This window comes from Pseudophryne corroboree, unplaced genomic scaffold, assembly GCF_028390025.1.
Source record: "Pseudophryne corroboree isolate aPseCor3 unplaced genomic scaffold, aPseCor3.hap2 scaffold_751, whole genome shotgun sequence".
NCBI classification, from domain to species: domain Eukaryota; kingdom Metazoa; phylum Chordata; class Amphibia; order Anura; family Myobatrachidae; genus Pseudophryne; species Pseudophryne corroboree.
Window position 1 is genome coordinate 5,001 of NW_026970331.1, and position 24,290 is coordinate 29,290.

The window sequence follows — 24,290 nt, forward strand, 5'->3', positions numbered from 1 at the left end:
GGTGTGCTGGTTCTGTCCGTAGTGACCCCTATATACAGGACATGTAACGCAGTGCGGGCAGTAACGGTTCTGCTGATGTGCTGGTTCTGTCCGTAGTAACCCCTATATACAGGACATGTAACGGTTCTGCTGATGTGCTGGTTCTGTCCGTAGTAACCCCTATATACAGGACATGTAACGGTTCTGCTGATGTGCTGGTTCTGTCCGTAGTAACCCCTATATACAGGACATGTAACGGTTCTGCTGATGTGCTGGTTCTGTCTGTAGTAACCCCTATATACAGGACATGTAACGGTTCTGCTTATGTGCTGGTTCTGTCCGTAGTAACCCCTATATACAGGACATGTAACGGTTCTGCTGATGTGCTGGTTCTGTCCGTTAGTAACCCCTATATACAGGGCATGTAACGGTTCTGCTGATGTGCTGGTTCTGTCCGTAGTAACCCCTATATACAGGACATGTAACGGTTCTGCTTATGTGCTGGTTCTGTCCGTAGTAACCCCTATATACAGGACATGTAACGGTTCTGCTGATGTGCTGGTTCTGTCCGTAGTAACCCTATATACAGGGCATGTACGGTTCTGCTGATTGTGCTGGTTCTTGTCCGTAGTAACCCCTATATACAGGACATGTAACGGTTCTGCTGATGTGCTGGTTCTGTCTGTAGTAACCCCTGTATACAGGACATGTAACGCAGTGCTGCGGCAGTAACGTTCTGCTGATGTGCTGGTTCTGTCCGTAGTAACCCCTATATACAGGACATGTAACGGTTCTGCTGATGTGCTGGTTCTGTCTGTAGTAACCCCTATATACAGGACATGTAACGGTTTCTGCTGATGTGCTGGTTCTGTCCGTAGTAACCCCTATATACAGGACATGTAACGGTTCTGCTGATGTGCTGGTTCTGTCTGTAGTAACCCCTATATACAGGACATGTAACGCAGTGCGGGCAGTAACGGTTCTGCTGATGTGCTGGTTCTGTCCGTAGTAACCCCTATATACAGGACATGTAACGGTTCTGCTGATGTGCTGGTTCTGTCTGTAGTAACCCCTATATACAGGACATGTAACGGTTCTGCTGATGTGCTGGTTCTGTCCGTAGTAACCCCTATATACAGGACATGTAACGGTTCTGCTGATGTGCTGGTTCTGTCCGTAGTAACCCCTATATACAGGGCATGTAACGGTTCTGCTGATGTGCTGGTTCTCTCCGCAGTGACCCCTATATACAGGACATGTAACGCAGTGCGGGCAGTAACGGTTCTGCTGGTGTGCTGGTTCTGTCCGTAGTAACCCCTATATACAGGACATGTAACGGTTCTGCTGATGTGCTGGTTCTGTCCGTAGTAACCCCTATATACAGGACATGTAACGGTTCTGCTGATGTGCTGGTTCTGTCCGTAGTAACCCCTATATACAGGGCATGTAACGGTTCTGCTGATGTGCTGGTTCTGTCTGTAGTAACCCCTATATACAGGACATGTCTCGCAGTGCGGGCAGTAACTGTTCTGCTGGTGTGCTGGTTCTGTCCGCAGTGACCCCTATATACAGGGCGTGTAACGCAGTGCGGGCAGTAACGGTTCTGCTGATGTGCTGGTTCTGTCTGTAGTAACCCCTATATACAGGGCATGGAGTGCAGTGTGGGCAGTAACTGTTCTGCTGATGTGCTGGTTCTGTCCGTAGTGACCCCTATATACAGGACGTGTAACGCAGTGCGGGCAGTAATGGTTCTGCTGATGTGCTGGTTCTGTCCGTAGTAACCCCTATATACAGGGCATGTAACGGTTCTGCTGATGTGCTGGTTCTGTCCGTAGTGACCCCTATATACAGGACGTGTAACGCAGTGCGGGCAGTAATGGTTCTGCTGATGTGCTGGTTCTGTCCGTAGTAACCCCTATATACAGGGCATGTAACGGTTCTGCTGATGTGCTGGTTCTGTCTGTAGTAACCCCTATATACAGGACATGTAACGGTTCTGCTGATGTGCTGGTTCTGTCCGCAGTGACCCCTATATACAGGACATGTAACGCAGTGCGGGCAGTAACTGTTCTGCTGATGTGCTGGTTCTGTCCGCAGTGACCCCTATATACAGGACGTGTAACGCAGTGCAGGCAGTAACTGTTCTGCTGATGTGCTGGTTCTGTCCGTAGTAACCCCTATATACAGGGCATGGAGCGCAGTGCGGGCAGTAATGGTTCTGCTGGTGTGCTGGTTCTGTCCGCAGTGACTCCTATATACAGGACGTGTAACGCAGTGCGGGCAGTAACTGTTCTGCTGATGTGCTGGTTCTGTCTGTAGTAACCCCTATATACAGGGCATGGAGCGCAGTGCGGGCAGTAACGGTTGTGCTGGGGATATACTGGAACACTTTTCTTACTGTCCTGTGGTACAGGCTGAGCTCTTGGCGTGTTATCTGGCTTGTAATAAATGAGTTGTCTCCATGACAACAGAGCCTAACGATGCAGCGTGTTAATGACTGTATCCTGCACAAGGCTCAGTCTCTGCCGCAGTCAGGGCACCTGTGACCGGGGATGACGGGAGTGGTAGTATGGGGGGCGGCCGCACCTCTTTCCAGGCAACGCTAAGCAGCATAGGCTGTGCCCACAATTAGATTGCGAGCTCTGGTGGCGGGCAGGCGTGTCTGGGGGTGGAATGTAATTACGAGCTGTTTTGCTGAGGGCCGCTCGGCTCTCTGGCAGAGGAAACGAGCCAGTGTGATCCTCCTGCGTGCCTCGAGCCTCTCTTCCTGTCAGCGAGGTCTGTGAGTCAGCAGAGAGCCTGCCATTGGCCAGACCGCCTCTTATCTCTGGGAGAATGTGAATGGGTAATCAGCCATTCATGCAGACTGGTCCTCTCCTGGGACAGGCAGAGATGGAAGAGAGCTGAGATGTCTCCTGACTGACTGCTGCTCGGCCCAGCACCTCCTGTGCAGCTGACCGTTCCTCTCCCTGTCACCTCTTCCTGCTGATACACCGGCATCCCCGTGCTTCCTTCCGCAGGATACTGCCCCGCTCCTGTCACACGGCTCAGGGGCTCTCCACAGTGATGGCATTCATTGATTTCTCAGGGGGGGAGTGTGCGGCCCTGGCTCTGGGCTGACGGCTTCTGCACTGGAGCTGGTGAGCACCCTATAACATGACATCTGAGGGGGCTCGGGTGTAACGTTCTGCCTTCTGTGTTGTTGCTGCCACCGGACTATGAGACCCGGACCCTTCGTTGCTGTAGAGTGCAAGCTGCCGGCCGGCATCATGGATCTCTTGCCCAAAACCAAGTACAACCACCTGCGCAATGAGTCCGTCAGCTCTGCGGAGGATGCCGTAGGCACGGGGCCCCCGACTCCCTCCGTGGAGATCATGGTGGCCCAGTCTATGCCCAGCTCCTCCTCCTCCTCTTCTCTGGCCCCTATGCTGCCCCTGGCCGAGCTTTCCTCAGAATCCGAGGACAGCCCCACCACGCTCTGCTCCTTCTTTCCCAAAATGGCCAACCTCAAACTGTCTAACCCGGCCAATCTCCTCAGCCTGCGCAGCTTCTCCTCGGGGGCAGGGAAGGAGACGGGCAGCCCCGGGGATCAGGCGGAGAACAGCCCGGACTCAGGGAGGACTTTTACTGTTTTTTCCCAGGATATGAACAAGCTGAGCTGTGGGAGGAAGTCCAGAGTGGAAGGAGGCCAGCTGGCGGGGGACGAGTGGACCAGGCATGGCAGCTTCGTCAATAAGCCCACTCGTGGCTGGCTGCACCCGGATGACAAAGTGATGGGTCCCGGAGTCTCCTATCTCGTCAGGGTAAGGACGTGCCGACACCGGGCCCAGACTGACAGTGTATGATACTACACCGCTGACCAACCACTATTCCTGTACTGACACTACACCCCTGACAACCCGTTACCACTATTCCTGTACTGACACTACACCCCTGACCACCCGTTACCACTATTCCTGTACTGACACTACACCCCTGACCACCCGTTACCACTATTCCACCCCTGACCACCCGTTACCACTATTCCTGTACTGACACTACACTCCTGACCACCCGTTACCACTATTCCACCCCTGACCACCCGTTACCACTATTCCTGTACTGACACTACACCCCTGACCACCCGTTACCACTATTCCACCCCTGACCACCCGTTACCACTATTCCTGTACTGACACTACACCCCTGACCACCCGTTACCACTATTCCTGTACTGACACTACACCCCTGACCACCCGTTACCGCTATTCCTGTACTGACACTGCACCCCTGACCACCCGTTACCACTATTCCTGTACTGACACTGCACCCCTGACCACCCGTTACCACTGTTCCTGTACTGACACTACACCCCTGACCACCCATTACCACTATTCCACTCCTGACCACCCGTTACCGCTATTCCTGTACTGACACTGCACCCCTGACCACCCGTTACCACTATTCCTGTACCGACACTACACCCCTGACCACCCATTACCACTACTCCTGTACCGACACTAAACCCCTGACCGCCCATTACCACTACTCCTGTACTGACCCTACATCCCTGACCACCCATTACCACTACTCCACCTCTGTCCCACCATTACCACTATTCCTGTACTGACACTACACCTCTGACCACCATTACCACTATTCCTGTACTGACACTACACCTCTGACCACCATTAACACTATTCCTGTACTGACACTATACCCCTGACCACCATTACCACTACTCCTGTACTGATACTACACCCCTGACCACCCATTACCACTACTCCACCTCTGTCCCACCATTACCACTATTCCTGTACTGACACTACACCCCTGACCACACATTACCACTACTCCTGCACTGACACTACACCCCTGACCACCATTACCACTATTCCTGTACTGACACTACACCCCTGACCACACATTACCACTACTCCTGTACCGACACTAAACCCCTGACCACCCATTACCACTACTCCTGCACTGACACTACACCCCTGACCACCCATTACCACTACTCCTGTACTGACACTACACCCCTTACCACTATTCCTGTACTGACCCTGCACCCCTGGCCACCCATTACCACTATTCCTGTACTGACACTACATCCCTGACCCACCATTACCACTATTCCTGTACTGACCCTGCACCCCTGGCCACCCATTACCACTATTCCTGTACTGACCCTGCACCCCTAACCACCCGTTACCACTATTCCTGTGCTGACACTACATCCCTGGCCATCCATTACCACTACTCCTGTACTGACACTACATCCCTGACCCACCATTTACCACTACTCCTGTACTGACACTACACTCCTGACCACCCATTACTACTACTCCTGTACCGACACTACACCCCTGACCACCCATTACCACTATTCCTGTACTGACCCTGCACCCCTGACCACTATTCCACCCCTGACCACCCATTGCCACTATTCCACCCCTGACCACCCATTGCCACTATTCTACCCCTGACCACCCATTGCCACTACTTCTGTACTGACACTACACCCCTGACCACCCATTACCACTATTCCTGTACTGACCCTGCACCCCTGACCACCCATTACCACTATTCCACCTCTGACCACCCATTGCCACCCCTGACCACCCATTGCCACCCCTGACCACCCATTGCCACTATTCGACCCTTGACCACCCATTGCCACTATTCGACCCTTGACCACCCATTGCCACTTTTCGACCCCTGACCACCCATTGCCACTATTCTACCCCTGACCACCCATTGCCACTATTCGACCCCTGACCACCCATTGCCACTATTCGACCCCTGACCACCCATTGCCACTATTCGACCCCTGACCACCCATTGCCACTATTCGACCCCTGACCACCCATTGCCACTATTCGACCCCTGACCACCCATTGCCACTATTCGACCCCTGACCACCCATTGCCACTATTCGACCCCTGACCACCCATTGCCACTATTCGACCCCTGACCACCCATTGCCACTATTCGACCCCTGACCACCCATTGCCACTATTCGACCCCTGACCACCCATTGCCACTATTCGACCCCTGACCACCCATTGCCACTATTCGACCCCTGACCACCCATTGCCACTATTCGACCCCTGACCACCCATTGCCACTATTCGACCCCTGACCACCCATTGCCACTATTCCACCCATTGCCACTAATCCACCCCTGACCACCCATTGCCACTACTCCTGTACCGACTACACCCCTGACCACCCATTACCACTATTCCTGTACTGACCCTGCACCCCTGACCACCCATTGCCACTATTCCACCCCTGATCACCCATTGCCACTATTCCACCCCTGACTACCCATTGCCATTATTCCACCCCTGACCACCCATTGCCACTACTCCTGTACTGACACTACACCCCTGACCACCCATTACCACTATTCCTGTACTGACCCTGCACCCCTGACCATCCATTACCACTATTCCACCTCTGGCCACCCATTGCCACCCCTGACCACCCATTGCCACCCCTGACCACCCATTGCCACTATGCCACCCCTGACCACCCATTGCCACTATGCCACCCCTGACCACCCATTGCCACTATTCCACCCCTGACCACCCATTGCCACTATTCCACCCCTGACCACCCATTGCCACTATTCCACCCCTGACCACCCATTGCCACTATTCCACCCCTGACCACCCATTGCCACTATTCCACCCCTGACCACCCATTGCCACTATTCCACCCCTGACCACCCATTGCCACTATTCCACCCCTGACCACCCATTGCCACTATTCCACCCCTGACCACCCATTGCCACTATTCCACCCCTGACCACCCATTGCCACTATTCCACCCCTGACCACCCATTGCCACTATTCCACCCCTGACCACCCATTGCCACTACTCCTGTACTGACACTACTCATCCTTCCTGTCCCGTGTCTCTCTGCTACCCCTGTATTGACCTTACACCTGCATCCTGTCCCGTGTCTCTCTGCTACTCCTGTACTGACACTACACCTCCATCCTGTCCCGTGTCTCTCTGCTACTCCTGTACTGACACTACACCTTCATCCTGTCCCGTGTCTCTCTGCTACTCCTGTACTGACACTACACCTTCATCCTGTCCCGTGTCTCTCTGCTACTCCTGTACTGACACTACACCTGCATCCTGTCCCGTGTCTCTCTGCTACTCCTGTACTGACACTACACCTCCATCCTGTCCCGTGTCTCTCTGCTACTCCTGTACTGACACTACACCTTCATCCTGTCCCGTGTCTCTCTGCTACTCCTGTACTGACACTACACCTGCATCCTGTCCCGTGTCTCTCTGCTACTCCTGTACTGACACTACACCTCCATCCTGTCCCGTGTCTCTCTGCTACTCCTGTACTGACACTACACCTGCATCCTGTCCCGTGTCTCTCTGCTATTCCTGTACTGACACTACACCTGCATCCTGTCCCGTGTCTCTCTGCTACTCCTGTACTGACACTACACCTGCATCCTGTCCCGTGTCTCTCTGCTATTCCTGTACTGACACTACACCTCCATCCTGTCCCGTGTCTCTCTGCTACTCCTGTACTGACACTACACCTGCATCCTGTCCCGTGTCTCTCTGCTATTCCTGTACTGACACTACACCTCCATCCTGTCCCGTGTCTCTCTGCTACTCCTGTACTGACACTACACCTCCATCCTGTCCCGTGTCTCTCTGGTACTCCTGTACTGACACTACACCTGCATCCTGTCCCGTGTCTCTCTGGTACTCCTGTACTGACACTACACCTGCATCCTGTCCCGTGTCTCTCTGCTACTCCTGTACTGACACTACACATCGATCTTCTTTCAGTATATGGGCTGCGTGGAGGTTCTGCAGTCTATGCGGGCTCTGGACTTCAATACCCGGACCCAAGTCACACGGTAAGAGGCGCTGGTCACATGGCACGGGATGTGTATGCTGGTGTGACATAGACACGTGGATAGAGCGTCACTGGGGAATGAATGTCCTGCGCTAGGAGCCCGCACATCTGATTATACTGTGTTATTATGTATGTGGCTTTTCTCTCACTGTACACTCATGATGTAGGAAGGGAGCTGGGCAGCTGTGAGGGTGGGGGGCAGTGGGTGACACAGGGACATACTGTACTGGACACATGGTGGGGGAGAGTTCTGCTCAGGGGGCATTTTCATGTCTGCAGCATCATTCCAATGTAATGTGTAAGAACTTCCCATCTGTCCACACAGGGAAGCCATTAGCTTGGTGTGCGAAGCCGTGCCAGGGGCAAAGGGGGCTCTGCGGAGGCGTAAGGTGAGTAACAGCTGGCGCTGCCCTTCAGAAGGGGAGACTTCTATGTTTTCCTGCTTTGTGCAACAAAACCTGTCTCATTGCCACAGGTGTCCACTTTATTTCCAAACAATGGGGTATCCTATAGCAACCAAACGTATTGTCTACCATATGCTAAGTCAGTCACTGCTGCTATAGTGCTCTATTGAGGTACTGTATTATAGTAATTACCTGATAGTGATGTATATAGTCTAGGTAGTGTGAGCCAGGGTCACTGAGTGTATAGAGAGATATCACCAGGTGAGAGTGACTGCTGTACAGGACTCTTATAGAGACACAATAGTTGGCTGTATTATAGTAATTACCTGATAGTGATGTATATAGTCTAGGTAGTGTGATCCAGGATCACTGAGTGTATAGAGATATCACCAGGTGAGAGTGACTGCTGTACAGGACTCTTATAGAGACACAATAGGTGGCTGTATTATAGTAATTACCTGATAGTGATGTATATAGTCTAGGTAGTGTGAGCCAGGATCACTGAGTGTATAGAGATATCACCAGGTGAGAGTGACTGCTGTACAGGACTCTTATAGAGACACAATAGGTGGCTGTATTATAGTAATTACCTGATAGTGATGTATATAGCCTAGGTAGTGTGAGCCAGGATCACTGAGTGTATAGAGAGATATCACCAGGTGAGAGTGACTGCTGTACAGGACTCTTATAGAGACACAATAGGCGGCTGTATTATAGTAATTACCTGATAGTGATGTGTATAGCCTAGGTAGTGTGAGCCAGGATCACTGAGTGTATAGAGAGATATCACCAGGTGAGAGTGACTGCTGTACAGGGCTCTTATAGAGACACAATAGGTGGCTGTATTATAGTAATTACCTGATAGTGATGTATATAGCCTAGGTAGTGTGAGCCAGGATCACTGAGTGTATAGAGAGATATCACCAGGTGAGAGTGACTGCTGTACAGGACTCTTATAGAGACACAATAGGTGGCTGTATTATAGTAATTACCTGATAGTGATGTATATAGCCTAGGTAGTGTGAGCCAGGATCACTGAGTGTATAGAGATATCACCAGGTGAGAGTGACTGCTGTACAGGACTCTTATAGAGACACAATAGGTGGCTGTATTATAGTAATTACCTGATAGTGATGTATATAGTCTAGGTAGTGTGAGCCAGGATCACTGAGTGTATAGAGATATCACCAGGTGAGAGTGACTGCTGTACAGGGCTCTTATAGAGACACAATAGGTGGCTGTATTATAGTAATTACCTGATAGTGATGTATATAGCCTAGGTAGTGTGAGCCAGGGTCACTGAGTGTATAGAGAGATATCACCAGGTGAGAGTGACTGCTGTACAGGGCTCTTATAGAGACACAATAGGTGGCTGTATTATAGTAATTACCTGATAGTGATGTATATAGCCTAGGTAGTGTGAGACAGGATCACTGAGTGTATAGAGATATCACCAGGTGAGAGTGACTGCTGTACAGGGCTCTTATAGAGACACAATAGGTGGCTGTATTATAGTAATTACCTGATAGTGATGTATATAGCCTAGGTAGTGTGAGCCAGGATCACTGAGTGTATAGAGATATCACCAGGTGAGAGTGACTGCTGTACAGGGCTCTTATAGAGACACAATAGGTGGCTGTATTATAGTAATTACCTGATAGTTATGTATATAGCCTAGGTAGTGTGAGACAGGATCACTGAGTGTATAGAGATATCACCAGGTGAGAGTGACTGTTGTACAGGGCTCTTATAGAGACACAATAGGTGGCTGTATTATAGTAATTACCTGATAGTGATGTATATAGTCTAGGTAGTGTGATCCAGGATCACTGAGTGTATAGAGATATCACCAGGTGAGAGTGACTGCTGTACAGGACTCTTATAGAGACACAATAGGTGGCTGTATTATAGTAATTACCTGATAGTTATGTATATAGCCTAGGTAGTGTGAGCCAGGGTCACTGAGTGTATAGAGATATCACCAGGTGAGAGTGACTGCTGTACAGGGCTCTTATAGAGACACAATAGGCGGCTGTATTATAGTAATTACCTGATAGTGATGTATATAGCCTAGGTAGTGTGAGCCAGGATCACTGAGTGTATAGAGATATCACCAGGTGAGAGTGACTGCTGTACAGGGCTCTTATAGAGACACAATAGGTGGCTGTATTATAGTAATTACCTGATAGTGATGTATATAGCCTAGGTAGTGTGAGCCAGGATCACTGAGTGTATAGAGAGATATCACCAGGTGAGAGTGACTGCTGTACAGGACTCTTATAGAGACACAATAGGTGGCTGTATTATAGTAATTACCTGATAGTGATGTATATAGTCTAGGTAGTGTGAGCCAGGATCACTGAGTGTATAGAGATATCACCAGGTGAGAGTGACTGCTGTACAGGACTCTTATAGAGACACAATAGGCGGCTGTATTATAGTAATTACCTGATAGTGATGTATATAGCCTAGGTAGTGTGAGCCAGGATCACTGAGTGTATAGAGATATCACCAGGTGAGAGTGACTGCTGTACAGGACTCTTATAGAGACACAATAGGTGGCTGTATTATAGTAATTACCTGATAGTGATGTATATAATCTAGGTAGTGTGAGCCAGGATCACTGAGTGTATAGAGATATCACCAGGTGAGAGTGACTGCTGTACAGGGCTCTTATAGAGACACAATAGGTGGCTGTATTATAGTAATTACCTGATAGTGATGTATATAGTCTAGGTAGTGTGAGCCAGGGTCACTGAGTGTATAGAGATATCACCAGGTGAGAGTGACTGCTTGCTGTACAGGACTCTTATAGAGACACAATAGGTGGCTGTATTATAGTAATTACCTGATAGTGATGTATATAGTCTAGGTAGTGTGAGCCAGGATCACTGAGTGTATAGAGATATCACCAGGTGAGAGTGACTGCTGTACAGGACTCTTATAGAGACACAATAGGTGGCTGTATTATAGTAATTACCTGATAGTGATGTATATAGCCTAGGTAGTGTGAGCCAGGATCACTGAGTGTATAGAGATATCACCAGGTGAGAGTGACTGCTGTACAGGACTCTTATAGAGACACAATAGGTGGCTGTATTATAGTAATTACCTGATAGTGATGTATATAGTCTAGGTAGTGTGAGACAGGATCACTGAGTGTATAGAGAGATATCACCAGGTGAGAGTGACTGCTGTACAGGGCTCTTATAGAGACACAATAGGTGGCTGTATTTATAGTAATTACCTGATAGTGATGTATATAGTCTAGGTAGTGTGAGCCAGGATCACTGAGTGTATAGAGATATCACCAGGTGAGAGTGACTGCTGTACAGGGCTCTTATAGAGACACAATAGGTGGCTGTATTATAATAATTACCTGATAGTGATGTATATAGCCTAGGTAGTGTGAGCCAGGATCACTGAGTGTATAGAGGTATCACCAGGTGAGAGTGACTGCTGTACAGGGCTCTTATAGAGACACAATAGGTGGCTGTATTATAGTAATTACCTGATAGTGATGTATATAGCCTAGGTAGTGTGAGCCAGGATCACTGAGTGTATAGAGATATCACCAGGTGAGAGTGACTGCTGTACAGGACTCTTATAGAGACACAATAGGTGGCTGTATTATAGTAATTACCTGATAGTGATGTATATAGTCTAGGAAGTGTGAGCCAGGATCACTGAGTGTATAGAGATATCACCAGGTGAGAGTGACTGCTGTACAGGACTCTTATAGAGACACAATAGGTGGCTGTATTATAGTAATTACCTGATAGTGATGTATATAGTCTAGGTAGTGTGAGCCAGGATCACTGAGTGTATAGAGATATCACCAGGTGAGAGTGACTGCTGTACAGGACTCTTATAGAGACACAATAGGCGGCTGTATTATAGTAATTACCTGATAGTGATGTATATAGTCTAGGTAGTGTGAGCCAGGATCACTGAGTGTATAGAGAGATATCACCAGGTGAGAGTGACTGCTGTACAGGACTCTTATAGAGACACAATAGGTGGCTGTATTATAGTAATTACCTGATAGTGATATATATAGTCTAGGTAGTGTGAGCCAGGATCACTGAGTGTATAGAGATATCACCAGGTGAGAGTGACTGCTGTACAGGGCTCTTATAGAGACACAATAGGTGGCTGTATTATAGTAATTACCTGATAGTGATGTATATAGCCTAGGTAGTGTGAGCCAGGATCACTGAGTGTATAGAGATATCACCAGGTGAGAGTGACTGCTGTACAGGGCTCTTATAGAGACACAATAGGTGGCTGTATTATAGTAATTACCTGATAGTGATGTATATAGCCTAGGTAGTGTGAGCCAGGATCACTGAGTGTATAGAGATATCACCAGGTGAGAGTGACTGCTGTACAGGGCTCTTATAGAGACACAATAGGTGGCTGTATTATAGTAATTACCTGATAGTGATGTATATAGTCTAGGTAGTGTGAGCCAGGATCACTGAGTGTATAGAGAGATATCACCAGGTGAGAGTGACTGCTGTACCGGGCTCTTATAGAGAGACAATAGGTGGCTGTATTATAGTAATTACCTGATAGTGATGTATATAGTCTAGGTAGTGTGAGCCAGGATCACTGAGTGTATATAGAGATATCACCAGGTGAGAGTGACTGCTGTACAGGACTCTTATAGAGACACAATAGGTGGCTGTATTATAGTAATTACCTGATAGTGATGTATATAGTCTAGGTAGTGTGAGACAGGATCACTGAGTGTATAGAGAGATATCACCAGGTGAGAGTGACTGCTGTACAGGGCTCTTATAGAGACACAATAGGTGGCTGTATTATAGTAATTACCTGATAGTGATGTATATAACCTAGGTAGTGTGAGCCAGGGTCACTGAGTGTATAGAGATATCACCAGGTGAGAGTGACTGCTGTACAGGACTCTATTAGAGACGCAATAGGCAGCTGTATTATAGTAATTACCTGATAGTGATGTATATAGCCTAGGTAGTGTGAGCCAGGATCACTGAGTGTATAGAGAGATATCACCAGGTGAGAGTGACTGCTGTACAGGGCTCTTATAGAGACACAATAGGTGGCTGTATTATAGTAATTACCTGATAGTGATGTATATAGTCTAGGTAGTGTGAGCCAGGGTCACTGAGTGTATAGAGATATCACCAGGTGAGAGTGACTGCTGTACAGGGCTCTTATAGAGACACAATAGGTGGCTGTATTATAGTAATTACCTGATAGTGATGTATATAGTCTAGGTAGTGTGAGCCAGGGTCACTGAGTGTATAGAGAGATATCACCAGGTGAGAGTGACTGCTGTACAGGACTCTTATAGAGACACAATAGGTGGCTGTATTATAGTAATTACCTGATAGTGATGAATATAGTCTAGGTAGTGTGAGCCAGGATCACTGAGTGTATAGAGATATCACCAGGTGAGAGTGACTGCTGTACAGGACTCTTATAGAGACACAATAGGTGGCTGTATTATAGTAATTACCTGATAGTGATGTATATAGTCTAGGTAGTGTGAGCCAGGATCACTGAGTGTATAGAGATATCACCAGGTGAGAGTGACTGCTGTACAGGACTCTTATAGAGACACAATAGGTGGCTGTATTATAGTAATTACCTGATAGTGATGTATATAGTCTAGGTAGTGTGAGCCAGGGTCACTGAGTGTATAGAGAGATATCACCAGGTGAGAGTGACTGCTGTACAGGACTCTTATAGAGACACAGTGGGTGGCCTCAGTCAGGGTAGTGGGATTTAGGTGAGACTTGTTGCTGTGCATTGGTGTAGTGTGATGAGATGTGATAATATTGTGGTACAGGCTGCTGTCCATGTGTTTTTGTGCCTGTAGTGTACCGTGCTGTGCAGTACGGATTTGGGCATGCAAGGGTTAATCCCGGCCTGTGGCATGGCTGTAGACTTCCTGTCAGGCCCTGGAGCTCAGTGCTGGGATCAATACCTGGGACTGATAATGGGTGGGTGTGGGCTGAGGGGTGTGACGTGTGCCTGGTGGTCGGGGTGATGGAACAGACCAGCGTTATTGATCAGTCTGGAAACTTTATGACCATCTGTTTTGTCTCCTCCAAGACGAGCGGCCGGTCCCTGAATTCCATCCTGGGTAAGTGCAACCTGAAGTTTGCGGGAATGCCCATCACCCTGACCGTATCAACCAGCAGCCTGAACCTCATGGCATCAGACTGCAAGCAGGTGAGAGGGGCGGGGCTGCGGGTGACCCCACCCGGTGACGTATCTACTCTATACCTTGTTGTGTTCTCTCTCCCACAGATCATTGCAAATCACCACATGCAATCCATATCATTCGCCTCTGGGGGAGATCCGGTGAGCCACTGTGTGTGCCCTGCGTGTGCTTATATACTGTGTGTGCCCTGTGTGTGCTTATATACTGTGTGTGTGCGCCCTGCGTGGGCTTATATACTGTGTGTGCCCTGTGTGTGCTTATATACTGTGTGTGTGCGCCCTGCGTGGGCTTATATACTGTGTGTGTGCGCCCTGCGTGGGCTTATATACTGTGTGTGTGCGCCCTGCGTGGGCTTATATACTGTGTGTGTGCGCCCTGCGTGGGCTTATATACTGTGTGTGCCCTGTGTGTGCTTATATACTGTGTGTGTGCGCCCTGTGTGTGCTTATATACTATGTGTGCCCTGCGTGGGCTTATATACTGTGTGTGTGCGCCCTGCGTGGGCTTATATACTGTGTGTGTGCGCCCTGCGTGGGCTTATATACTGTGTGTGTGCGCCCTGCGTGGGCTTATATACTGTGTGTGCGCGCCCTGCGTGGGCTTATATACTGTGTGTGTGCGCCCTGCGTGGGCTTATATACTGTGTGTGTGCGCCCTGCGTGGGCTTATATACTGTGTGTGTGCGCCCTGCGTGGGCTTATATACTGTGTGTGTGCGCCCTGCGTGGGATTATATACTGTGTGTGTGCGCCCTGCGTGGGCTTATATACTGTGTGTGTGCGCCCTGCGTGGGCTTATATACTGTGTGTGTGCGCCCTGCGTGGGCTTATATACTGTGTGTGTGTGCCCTGCGTGGGCTTATATACCATGTGTGCCCTGCGTGTGCTTATATACTATGTGTGCCCTGCGTGGGCTTATATACTGTGTGTGTGCGCGCCCTGCGTGGGCTTATATACTGTGTGTGTGCGCCCTGCGTGGGCTTATATACTGTGTGTGTGCGCCCTGCGTGGGCTTATATACTGTGTGTGTGCGCTTATATACTGTGTGTGTGCGCCCTGTGTGTGCTTATATACTGTGTGTGTGCGCCCTGTGTGTGCTTATATACTGTGTGTGCGCCCTGCGTGGGCTTATATACTGTGTGTGTGCGCCCTGCGTGGGCTTATATACTGTGTGTGCGCGCCCTGCGTGGGCTTATATACTGTGTGTGTGCGCCCTGCGTGGGCTTATATACTGTGTGTGTGCGCCCTGCGTGGGCTTATATACTGTGTGTGCGCCCTGCGTGGGCTTATATACTGTGTGTGCGCCCTGCGTGGGCTTATATACTGTGTGTGCGCCCTGCGTGGGCTTATATACTGTGTGTGCGCCCTGCGTGGGCTTATATACTGTGTGTGTGCGCCCTGCGTGGGCTTATATACTGTGTGTGTGCGCCCTGTGTGTGCTTATATACTGTGTGTGTGCGCCCTGTGTGTGCTTATATACTGTGTGTGTGCGCCCTGTGTGTGCTTATATACTGTGTGTGTGCGCCCTGTGTGTGCTTATATACTGTGTGTGCGCCCTGCGTGGGCTTATATACTGTGTGTGTGCGCCCTGCGTGGGCTTATATACTGTGTGTGCGCCCTGCGTGGGCTTATATACTGTGTGTGTGCGCCCTGCGTGGGCTTATATACTGTGTGTGTGCGCCCTGCGTGGGCTTATATACTGTGTGTGTGCGCCCTGCGTGGGCTTATATACTGTGTGTGTGCGCCCTGCGTGGGCTTATATACTGTGTGTGTGCGCCCTGCGTGGGCTTATATACTGTGTGTGTGCGCCCTGCGTGGGCTTATATACTGTGTGTGTGCGCCCTGCGTGGCCTTATATACTGTGTGTGTGCGCCCTGCGTGGGCTTATATACTGTGTGTGTGCGCCCTGCGTGGGCTTATATACTGTGTGTGTGCGCCCTGCGTGGGCTTATATACTGTGTGTGTGCGCCCTGCGTGGGCTTATATACTGTGTGTGTGCGCCCTGCGTGGGCTTATATACTGTGTGTGTGCGCCCTGCGTGGGCTTATATACTGTGTGTGTGCGCCCTGCGTGGGCTTATATACTGTGTGTGTGCGCCCTGCGTGGGCTTATATACTGTGTGTGTGCGCGCCCTGCGTGGGCTTATATACTGTGTGTGCGCGCCCTGCGTGGGCTTATATACTGTGTGTGCGCGCCCTGCGTGGGCTTATATACTGTGTGTGTGCGCCCTGCGTGGGCTTATATACTGTGTGTGTGCGCCCTGCGTGGGCTTATATACTGTGTGTGTGCGCCCTGCGTGGGCTTATATACTGTGTGTGTGCGCCCTGCGTGGGCTTATATACTGTGTGTGTGCGCCCTGCGTGGGCTTATATACTGTGTGTGTGCGCGCCCTGCGTGGGCTTATATACTGTGTGTGTGCGCCCTGCGTGGGCTTATATACCATGTGTGCCCTGCGTGTGCTTATATACTATGTGTGCCCTGCGTGGGCTTATATACTGTGTGTGTGCGCGCCCTGCGTGGGCTTATATACTGTGTGTGTGCGCCCTGCGTGGGCTTATATACTGTGTGTGTGCGCCCTGCGTGGGCTTATATACTGTGTGTGTGCGCCCTGCGTGGGCTTATATACTGTGTGTGTGCGCCCTGTGTGTGCTTATATACTGTGTGTGCGCGCCCTGTGTGTGCTTATATACTGTGTGTGTGCGCCCTGTGTGTGCTTATATACTGTGTGTGCGCCCTGCGTGGGCTTATATACTGTGTGTGTGCGCCCTGCGTGGGCTTATATACTGTGTGTGTGCGCCCTGCGTGGGCTTATATACTGTGTGTGTGCGCCCTGCGTGGGCTTATATACTGTGTGTGCGCCCTGCGTGGGCTTATATACTGTGTGTGCGCCCTGCGTGGGCTTATATACTGTGTGTGCGCCCTGCGTGGGCTTATATACTGTGTGTGCGCCCTGCGTGGGCTTATATACTGTGTGTGTGCGCCCTGCGTGGGCTTATATACTGTGTGTGCTTATATACTGTGTGTGTGCGCCCTGTGTGTGCTTATATACTGTGTGTGTGCGCCCTGTGTGTGCTTATATACTGTGTGTGTGCGCCCTGTGTGTGCTTATATACTGTGTGTGCGCCCTGCGTGGGCTTATATACTGTGTGTGTGCGCCCTGCGTGGGCTTATATACTGTGTGTGCGCCCTGCGTGGGCTTATATACTGTGTGTGTGCGCCCTGCGTGGGCTTATATACTGTGTGTGTGCGCCCTGCGTGGGCTTATATACTGTGTGTGTGCGCCCTGCGTGGGCTTATATACTGTGTGTGTGCGCCCTGCGTGGGCTTATATACTGTGTGTGTGCGCCCTGCGTGGGCTTATATACTGTGTGTGTGCGCCCTGCGTGGGCTTATATACTGTGTGTGTGCGCCCTGCGTGGGCTTATATACTGTGTGTGCGCCCTGCGTGGCCTTATATACTGTGTGTGTGCGCCCTGCGTGGGCTTATATACTGTGTGTGTGTGCGCCCTGCGTGGGCTTATATACTGTGTGTGTGCGCCCTGCGTGGGCTTATATACTGTGTGTGTGCGCCCTGCGTGGGCTTGTATACTGTGTGTGTGCGCCCTGCGTGGGCTTGTATACTGTGTGTGTGCGCCCTGCGTGGGCTTGTATACTGTGTGTGTGCGCCCTGCGTGGGCTTGTATACTGTGTGTGTGCGCCCTGCGTGGGCTTATATACTGTGTGTGTGCGCCCTGCGTGGCCTTATATACTGTGTGTGTGCGCCCTGCGTGGCCTTATATACTGTGTGTGCGCCCTGCGTGGGCTTATATACTGTGTGTGTGCGCCCTGCGTGGGCTTATATACTGTGGTGTGCGCCCTGCGTGGGCTTATATACTGTGTGTGTGCGCCCTGCGTATGTTCTATAGGTCGGCCGCTGATGACTGACACTCAGCAGGTCGCCATGTAAAAGGTTGACAGGTTGAAGTGGTCGACACAACTGTTTAAGGGGTTTTTTTGTGTGCATTATTTCCATCTTGTTCATACGTTACCATTCACGTGGCCTACGACTGGCAATAGTGAGCCGTGCTGGCCGCAGCGAGTCTCCCTGCCCAGGACGCGGTGCACTTATTGGGTGTTCCCTGTGCTTTGACGGCATTGTCTGCGTTTATTTGTCGCCCTAATGACCCTGTCATCCTTTCCACCATACAAGGGGTGCACTATCTCACACTAGCTCAATCTGTAATAACCAGAGGCGTTTGGCATAATCCTGGCCAGGGCTGTGAGCTTACCCAATGAGAAGCTACCTTGGCGCGGTGGGTAAGTCCCTAACACTAGCTATAGGGGCTCAGGTCCGTGGGGCAGGAGTAGCACCTCATTACTTAATTATGGTGTGTAAACCAGGGCCCCCCTCCTTTCATAATCCTTTCCACCATATCAAACATATGGGGTCAACCTACTGGCTGTCGCCCTAATTAGGGTCACCCTCCCCGTGCGTGGCAGCGCGGTGTGTTCCAGACACACTTACCTGCGTTTTCTGCCTTCTTTCCACATCTGACTCAGGCCCTGTACGCGTGTGTATGTGTGTATGTATGCCGCAGTCCCCCTGTCTTTTTTTTTTTCTCTCCCTAATATATATATATATATATATATATATATATATTAGTGTGGGCTCTGCATGTGTGTGATTGATATAGATATATATATATATATATATATATGTGTGTGTGTGTGTGTGTATATCTAGAGAGAGACAGATCTCTGTATAATGACTCGCTATGATTGCAGGACACTGCGGAATATGTTGCTTATGTTGCCAAAGATCCAGTGAATCAAAGAGGTAAAATACAGCTTCATGGGCCTTTGGGATAATGGTGGGTTGGGGAGCAGGAGGGTGCCACAGTTGGCACGGGTGGTTGGGAGCAGGAGGTTGGCACGGGTGGTAGGGAGCAGGAGGGTGCCACGGTGGTGGGGAGCAGGAGGTTGGCACGGTTGGTGGGGGAGCAGGCGGGTGCCACGGTTGGTGGGGGGAGCAGGCGGGTGCCACGGTTGGTGGGGGGAGCAGGCGGGTGCCACGGTTGGTGGGGGAGCCTGAGGGTGCCACGGTTGGTGGGGGAGCAGGAGGGTGCCACGGTTGGTGGGGAGCAGGAGCTCTCCCCAGGACGGCGTAGGTGGTGGGGAGCAGGAGGGTGCCACGGTTGGCACGGGTGGTGGGGAGCAGGAGGGTGCCACGGGTGGTGGGGAGCAGGAGGGTGCCACGGTTGGTGGGGAGCAGGAGGGTGGCATGGGTGGTGGGGAGCAGGAGGGTGCCATGGTTGGCACTGGTGGTGGGGAGCAGGAGGTTGGCACGGGTGGTGGGGAGCAGCAGGGTGCCACGGTTGGCTCGGGTGGTGGGGAGCAGGAGAGTGGCACGGGTGTTGGGGAGCAGGAGTGTGCCACGGTTGGTGGGGAGCAGGAGGGTGCCACGGTTGGCACGGGTGGTGGGGAGCAGGAGGGTGGCATGGGTGGTGGGGAGCAGGAGGGTGCCATGGTTGGCACTGGTGGTGGGGAGCAGGAGGTTGGCACGGGTGGTGGGGAGCAGCAGGGTGCCTTGGTTGGCTCGGGTGGTGGGGAGCAGGAGAGTGCCACAGTTGGTGTGGGCATGCTTTGTGCAGGGATGATGGGCTCTGCTGGTAGGCCTGCCAGTGACACAGCATGGATATGTCTCCTTATGTTGCAGCTTGCCATATCCTGGAGTGCCCGGAAGGTCTCGCTCAGGATGTGATCAGCACTATTGGACAGGCCTTTGAACTCCGCTTCAAGCAGTACCTCAAAAATCCTCCCAAATTAGTGACGCCACATGACAGGTACCCTCTCCCCTCTATATGTTACTGCTCCCAGCCGCGGGGAGGTATGGAGGGTACATTACATGGAGATGGCCTAGCAGTAACGTCTCCCTATTCCTCCACACCATTCTTGCAGGATGGCAGGGTTTGATGGCTCCGCTTGGGATGAGGAGGAAGAGGAGCTCCCAGATCATGCATATTACAATGACTTCCCAGGGAAAGAGCCGCCAATCGGTGGAGTGGTGGATATGAGATTACGAGAAGGAGCTGCTCCTGCAGTGCCCAGGCAAAGCCCCAACCACATGGGGGCCACACTGGTGAGAATGGCAGAAGAGTGGGGGGAGGTCTTGGTTAACTGTACAGCTGAATGACTGTCCTCTTCCCTACACAGCCAGTGGGACAGATATCTGGGGTTGAGCAAGACTTGCGGAAACTACAGCCACAGCCCAGCATGCAAGGTATGACTCATCTGGCCCACTGACTAACACTGTATATCCTCCCAGGGACTATCCAACTCCTCTGCTAACACTACCTGTCCACTGTCTTCTCCTACAGACTTTCCAAACCTCCTGTTAACACCACCTGTCAGATATCTCTTCCCACAGACTATCCAACCTTCCCTCTTACACTCCCTGTCCCACTCTCTGCTCCCACAAATTGTTCAACCTTCCTACCAACACCACATGTCTACTATATCCCCCTAGAGACTATCCGTCCTTCTCAATACCACTTCTTTCCTCCTCATTCCAGAGACCATCCAACCTCCTCACTTCCACTAAGTGTTATTTTCCTCCCAGAGACCATCCAACCTTACCACTATCACTAGCTGCCCCCCTCCCACAGAGACCATCCAATCTTCCCACTACCACCAGCTGTTGTTCTCCTCTTCCCTATCCTACCCTCCTTGAGACTATCCAACCATTTCTGCTGCCTCTACATGTACTCCTCCTCCTTCCAGAGTCCGTCCAGCCTTCCCACTACCATAACCTGTTCTCCTCCTCCTCCCTGGGACTATCCAACCTTCCCATTCCCAATAGCTGTGCTCCTCCTCCTCCCAGAGACTATCCAACCTTCCCACTACCACCACATGTCCTCTTCCCAGAGACTATCTAGCCTTCCCGTTACCACCACCTGTCCATCACATTGTTTCGCTGACTTCTCCGTTATCCCTTCAGGCAAGGACAGATTCCCAGTGCCTTGTGCAAAGCCCATAAACCGGCCTGACCTCTTTGATGATCCCTCCTATGTTAATGTGCAGAACCTGGAGAAGTCGCGCCAGCCTATGCGTGGAGCCACAAATGGACAGAGAGACATCTTTGACATGAGTAAGTCCACCATATTCTTGTATTACATTGGGAATAGACCGTGACAGACTAATCTCACGGAAATGGTTAATGGGTCAGTCACAGTGGGGTGGCGGTGACGTCAGACTTCTGAGGGCAATGCCTGTTATCTCTAACTTGTAGTTCCTCAGGGAGTTTTTACTAGGAGTAGTCCACGGAGAGTGTGTTGGCAGGTTGGATAACCTCCAGTAGACAGCTTAAGATGTTCTGGCATATAACAGAAGTGGGTCAAAGCAACGTCTTGTAATCGAGCATTAGGAACTCCTCCAGTGCCTCTGGCAGACGGGCTGACGAGCGAATATATGATATAACCAGAGGGGGTTACTGGAAAGAAAGGCCCTCTGCCTAGAGGCAGAACCTGGGTGGATGAATGTCGGGGAGAGGGGGGAGTGATGAGTGGTACATTTAATGGTCATGGAGTAAGGATAACCTGTGTAATGGTTCTGTGACAAGACTGGATTATTGACAATTGACATAAAGGGTTAGTCCTCCCTGAACATGAATGTCTTCTATCCTTCCGTTCTAGAGCCGTTTGAGGATGCCCTGCCTTCCGGTCAATCAGTTGTCAGCATGGAAGAACAGTTGATGCGGGAGCCGTGGTACCATGGAAAGATGACCAGGAAAGAGGCAGAGAGACAGCTGAGAGTGAACGGAGACTTCTTAGTGAGAGAGAGTACCACCACCCCGGGGCAATATGTCCTGACTGGCCTGCAGAACGGTCAGCCCAAGCATCTGCTGCTGGTGGACCCTGAGGGAGTGGTGAGTGAGAAGGGATTGTGTTGGGGTCCGTAGTGGAGACAGGTGGCAAGGCTTCCTGATGGAATTAGGCTCTGGTAATCCACATCTCTTTCTCGTATGCCAGGTTCGTACCAAGGATCACCGCTTTGAGAGCGTCAGCCACCTCATCAGCTACCACATGGACAATCACTTACCTATAATCTCAGCCGGCAGTGAGCTGTGTCTTCAGCAACCGGTGGAGCGGAGACAGTGAGACCCGCCTTTGGCTTCGTCCATGTCTGAGCCACAGAACCTCCCTCCTTTCTCACCCCTCTGCTGTTGGGGTTAGTGACCTGTCCCCTGCGGCCTCTTCCCGTACAGCCGCGGTGGGAGCACTCCTCACCTTCTATCAGGGAATTTGTAGGGTCTAAGTGCACAAATACGGCACAACTGGGCAGGAGCCCTGTGATGACAGGCAGCGTAACCAGAGGAAACAATGTCCCCACAAAGATGGCGCCCTCTCAGCACAAGACGGGCCCCCGCTCCTTCAAGCACACGATATCCTGTGACTCTAACCAATACTGATTTGTGCCTTTTCTCCAGAGATCTTCATGTTTTGTGGTTTTATGATGCACCTGATTTCATGATGGGGGGGCCTAGATATTACCCTACTCTGCCGCAGTTTTTATTGTGTCTGGTGGTGATGGCAATAATCTATGGTCCCAGAACTGCTGCATGCTGGAGACGCCCACCGTGTACCCCTTCATTTCTGCACTGAGCCCTCCCGCGCCGCTGCTCAAACATCCGTCCATCCCATCCCGTGGAGCTGCAGGAGGCAGCGTCACCTTCCTACGCTGGCCCGCTCTCCCCTATACCTGAATCTGCATTATAGAGGGGGTGACCTCTGACCCTTCTGTGTGACTGCTCCAGGGTCGCCTGCAATACAGACGTCCTCTTTCCAATTACATTATAATAAGATGGGTGACTGTATGATTTATTACTCCAAAATAGAGGACACCTTTCCAGTCCCAGCTCCCACCTTTCCAGTCCCAGCTCCCTATCTGCGGAGGACACACAGGATCCAATGCACCTGTTCCCAGTCTGTATGGCACCTGCCCTTCAGTGGATGTTTACAGAGACAGGCTGGGCTGCAGAGCTACATGGAAGATACATGAGGGAGGAGAACACTGTACCCTCATTACAGTCTAGGTTCTGGATGGATGAGCAGCGGTGATCTGTATTACAGACTAAGTGACCTACTCCCTTCCCTGGGGTCAGCATAGGGCACACATAGATGGGAGAGAGGTGATCTGTATTACAGACTAGAGGACGGAAGGGGGGGCAGTCTTATACATTACATAGCTGTCTGTGTGATAGATGGGGCTCCTGCGGAGAGGATGGGGTACAGATGGATGGGGGGTGGTCATATACATTACATAGGTGTGTGAGATAGATGGGGCTCCTGCGGAGAGGATGGGGTACAGATGGATGGGGGGTGGTCATGTACATTACATAGCTGTGTGTGTGATAGATGGGGCTCCTGCGGAGAGGATGGGGTACAGATGGATGGGGGGCGGTCATATACATTACATAGCTGTGTGTGTGATAGATGGGGCTCCTGCGGAGAGGATGGGGTACAGATGGATGGGGGGCGGTCATATACATTACATAGCTGTCTGTGTGATAGATGGGGCTCCTGCGGAGAGGATGGGGTACAGATGGATGGGGGGTGGTCATATACATTACATAGGTGTGTGAGATAGATGGGGCTCCTGCGGAGAGGATGGGGTACAGATGGATGGGGGGTGGTCATGTACATTACATAGCTGTGTGTGTGATAGATGGGGCTCCTGCGGAGAGGATGGGGTACAGATGGATGGGGGGCGGTCATATACATTACATAGCTGTGTGTGTGATAGATGGGGCTCCTGCGGAGAGGATGGGGTAC

The 24,290-nt window shown here is 51.1% G+C and overlaps 1 protein-coding gene across 2 annotated transcripts in view; it reads left to right on the forward strand.

Annotated features, from left to right (window-relative positions):
• SHC1 (SHC adaptor protein 1) overlaps nt 1-24,290 on the forward strand; it is a 25,746-nt gene extending 1,456 nt beyond the window's left edge. The window contains exons 2-13 of one of the 2 annotated variants that reach the window (XM_063954839.1): nt 3,621-3,782; nt 7,796-7,866; nt 8,191-8,254; nt 14,372-14,491; nt 14,570-14,623; nt 19,246-19,297; nt 20,177-20,303; nt 20,419-20,599; nt 20,674-20,740; nt 21,458-21,607; nt 22,152-22,384; nt 22,488-24,283. In XM_063954839.1, coding sequence (XP_063810909.1) covers nt 3,621-3,782; nt 7,796-7,866; nt 8,191-8,254; nt 14,372-14,491; nt 14,570-14,623; nt 19,246-19,297; nt 20,177-20,303; nt 20,419-20,599; nt 20,674-20,740; nt 21,458-21,607; nt 22,152-22,384; nt 22,488-22,616 — 1,410 coding nt within the window. In that variant the 3' untranslated portion in view covers nt 22,617-24,283. Of the gene's footprint in view, nt 1-1,919; nt 3,783-7,795; nt 7,867-8,190; nt 8,255-14,371; nt 14,492-14,569; nt 14,624-19,245; nt 19,298-20,176; nt 20,304-20,418; nt 20,600-20,673; nt 20,741-21,457; nt 21,608-22,151; nt 22,385-22,487 lie in introns of those variants that run through there. The other variant, XM_063954838.1, reaches the window with a different exon arrangement.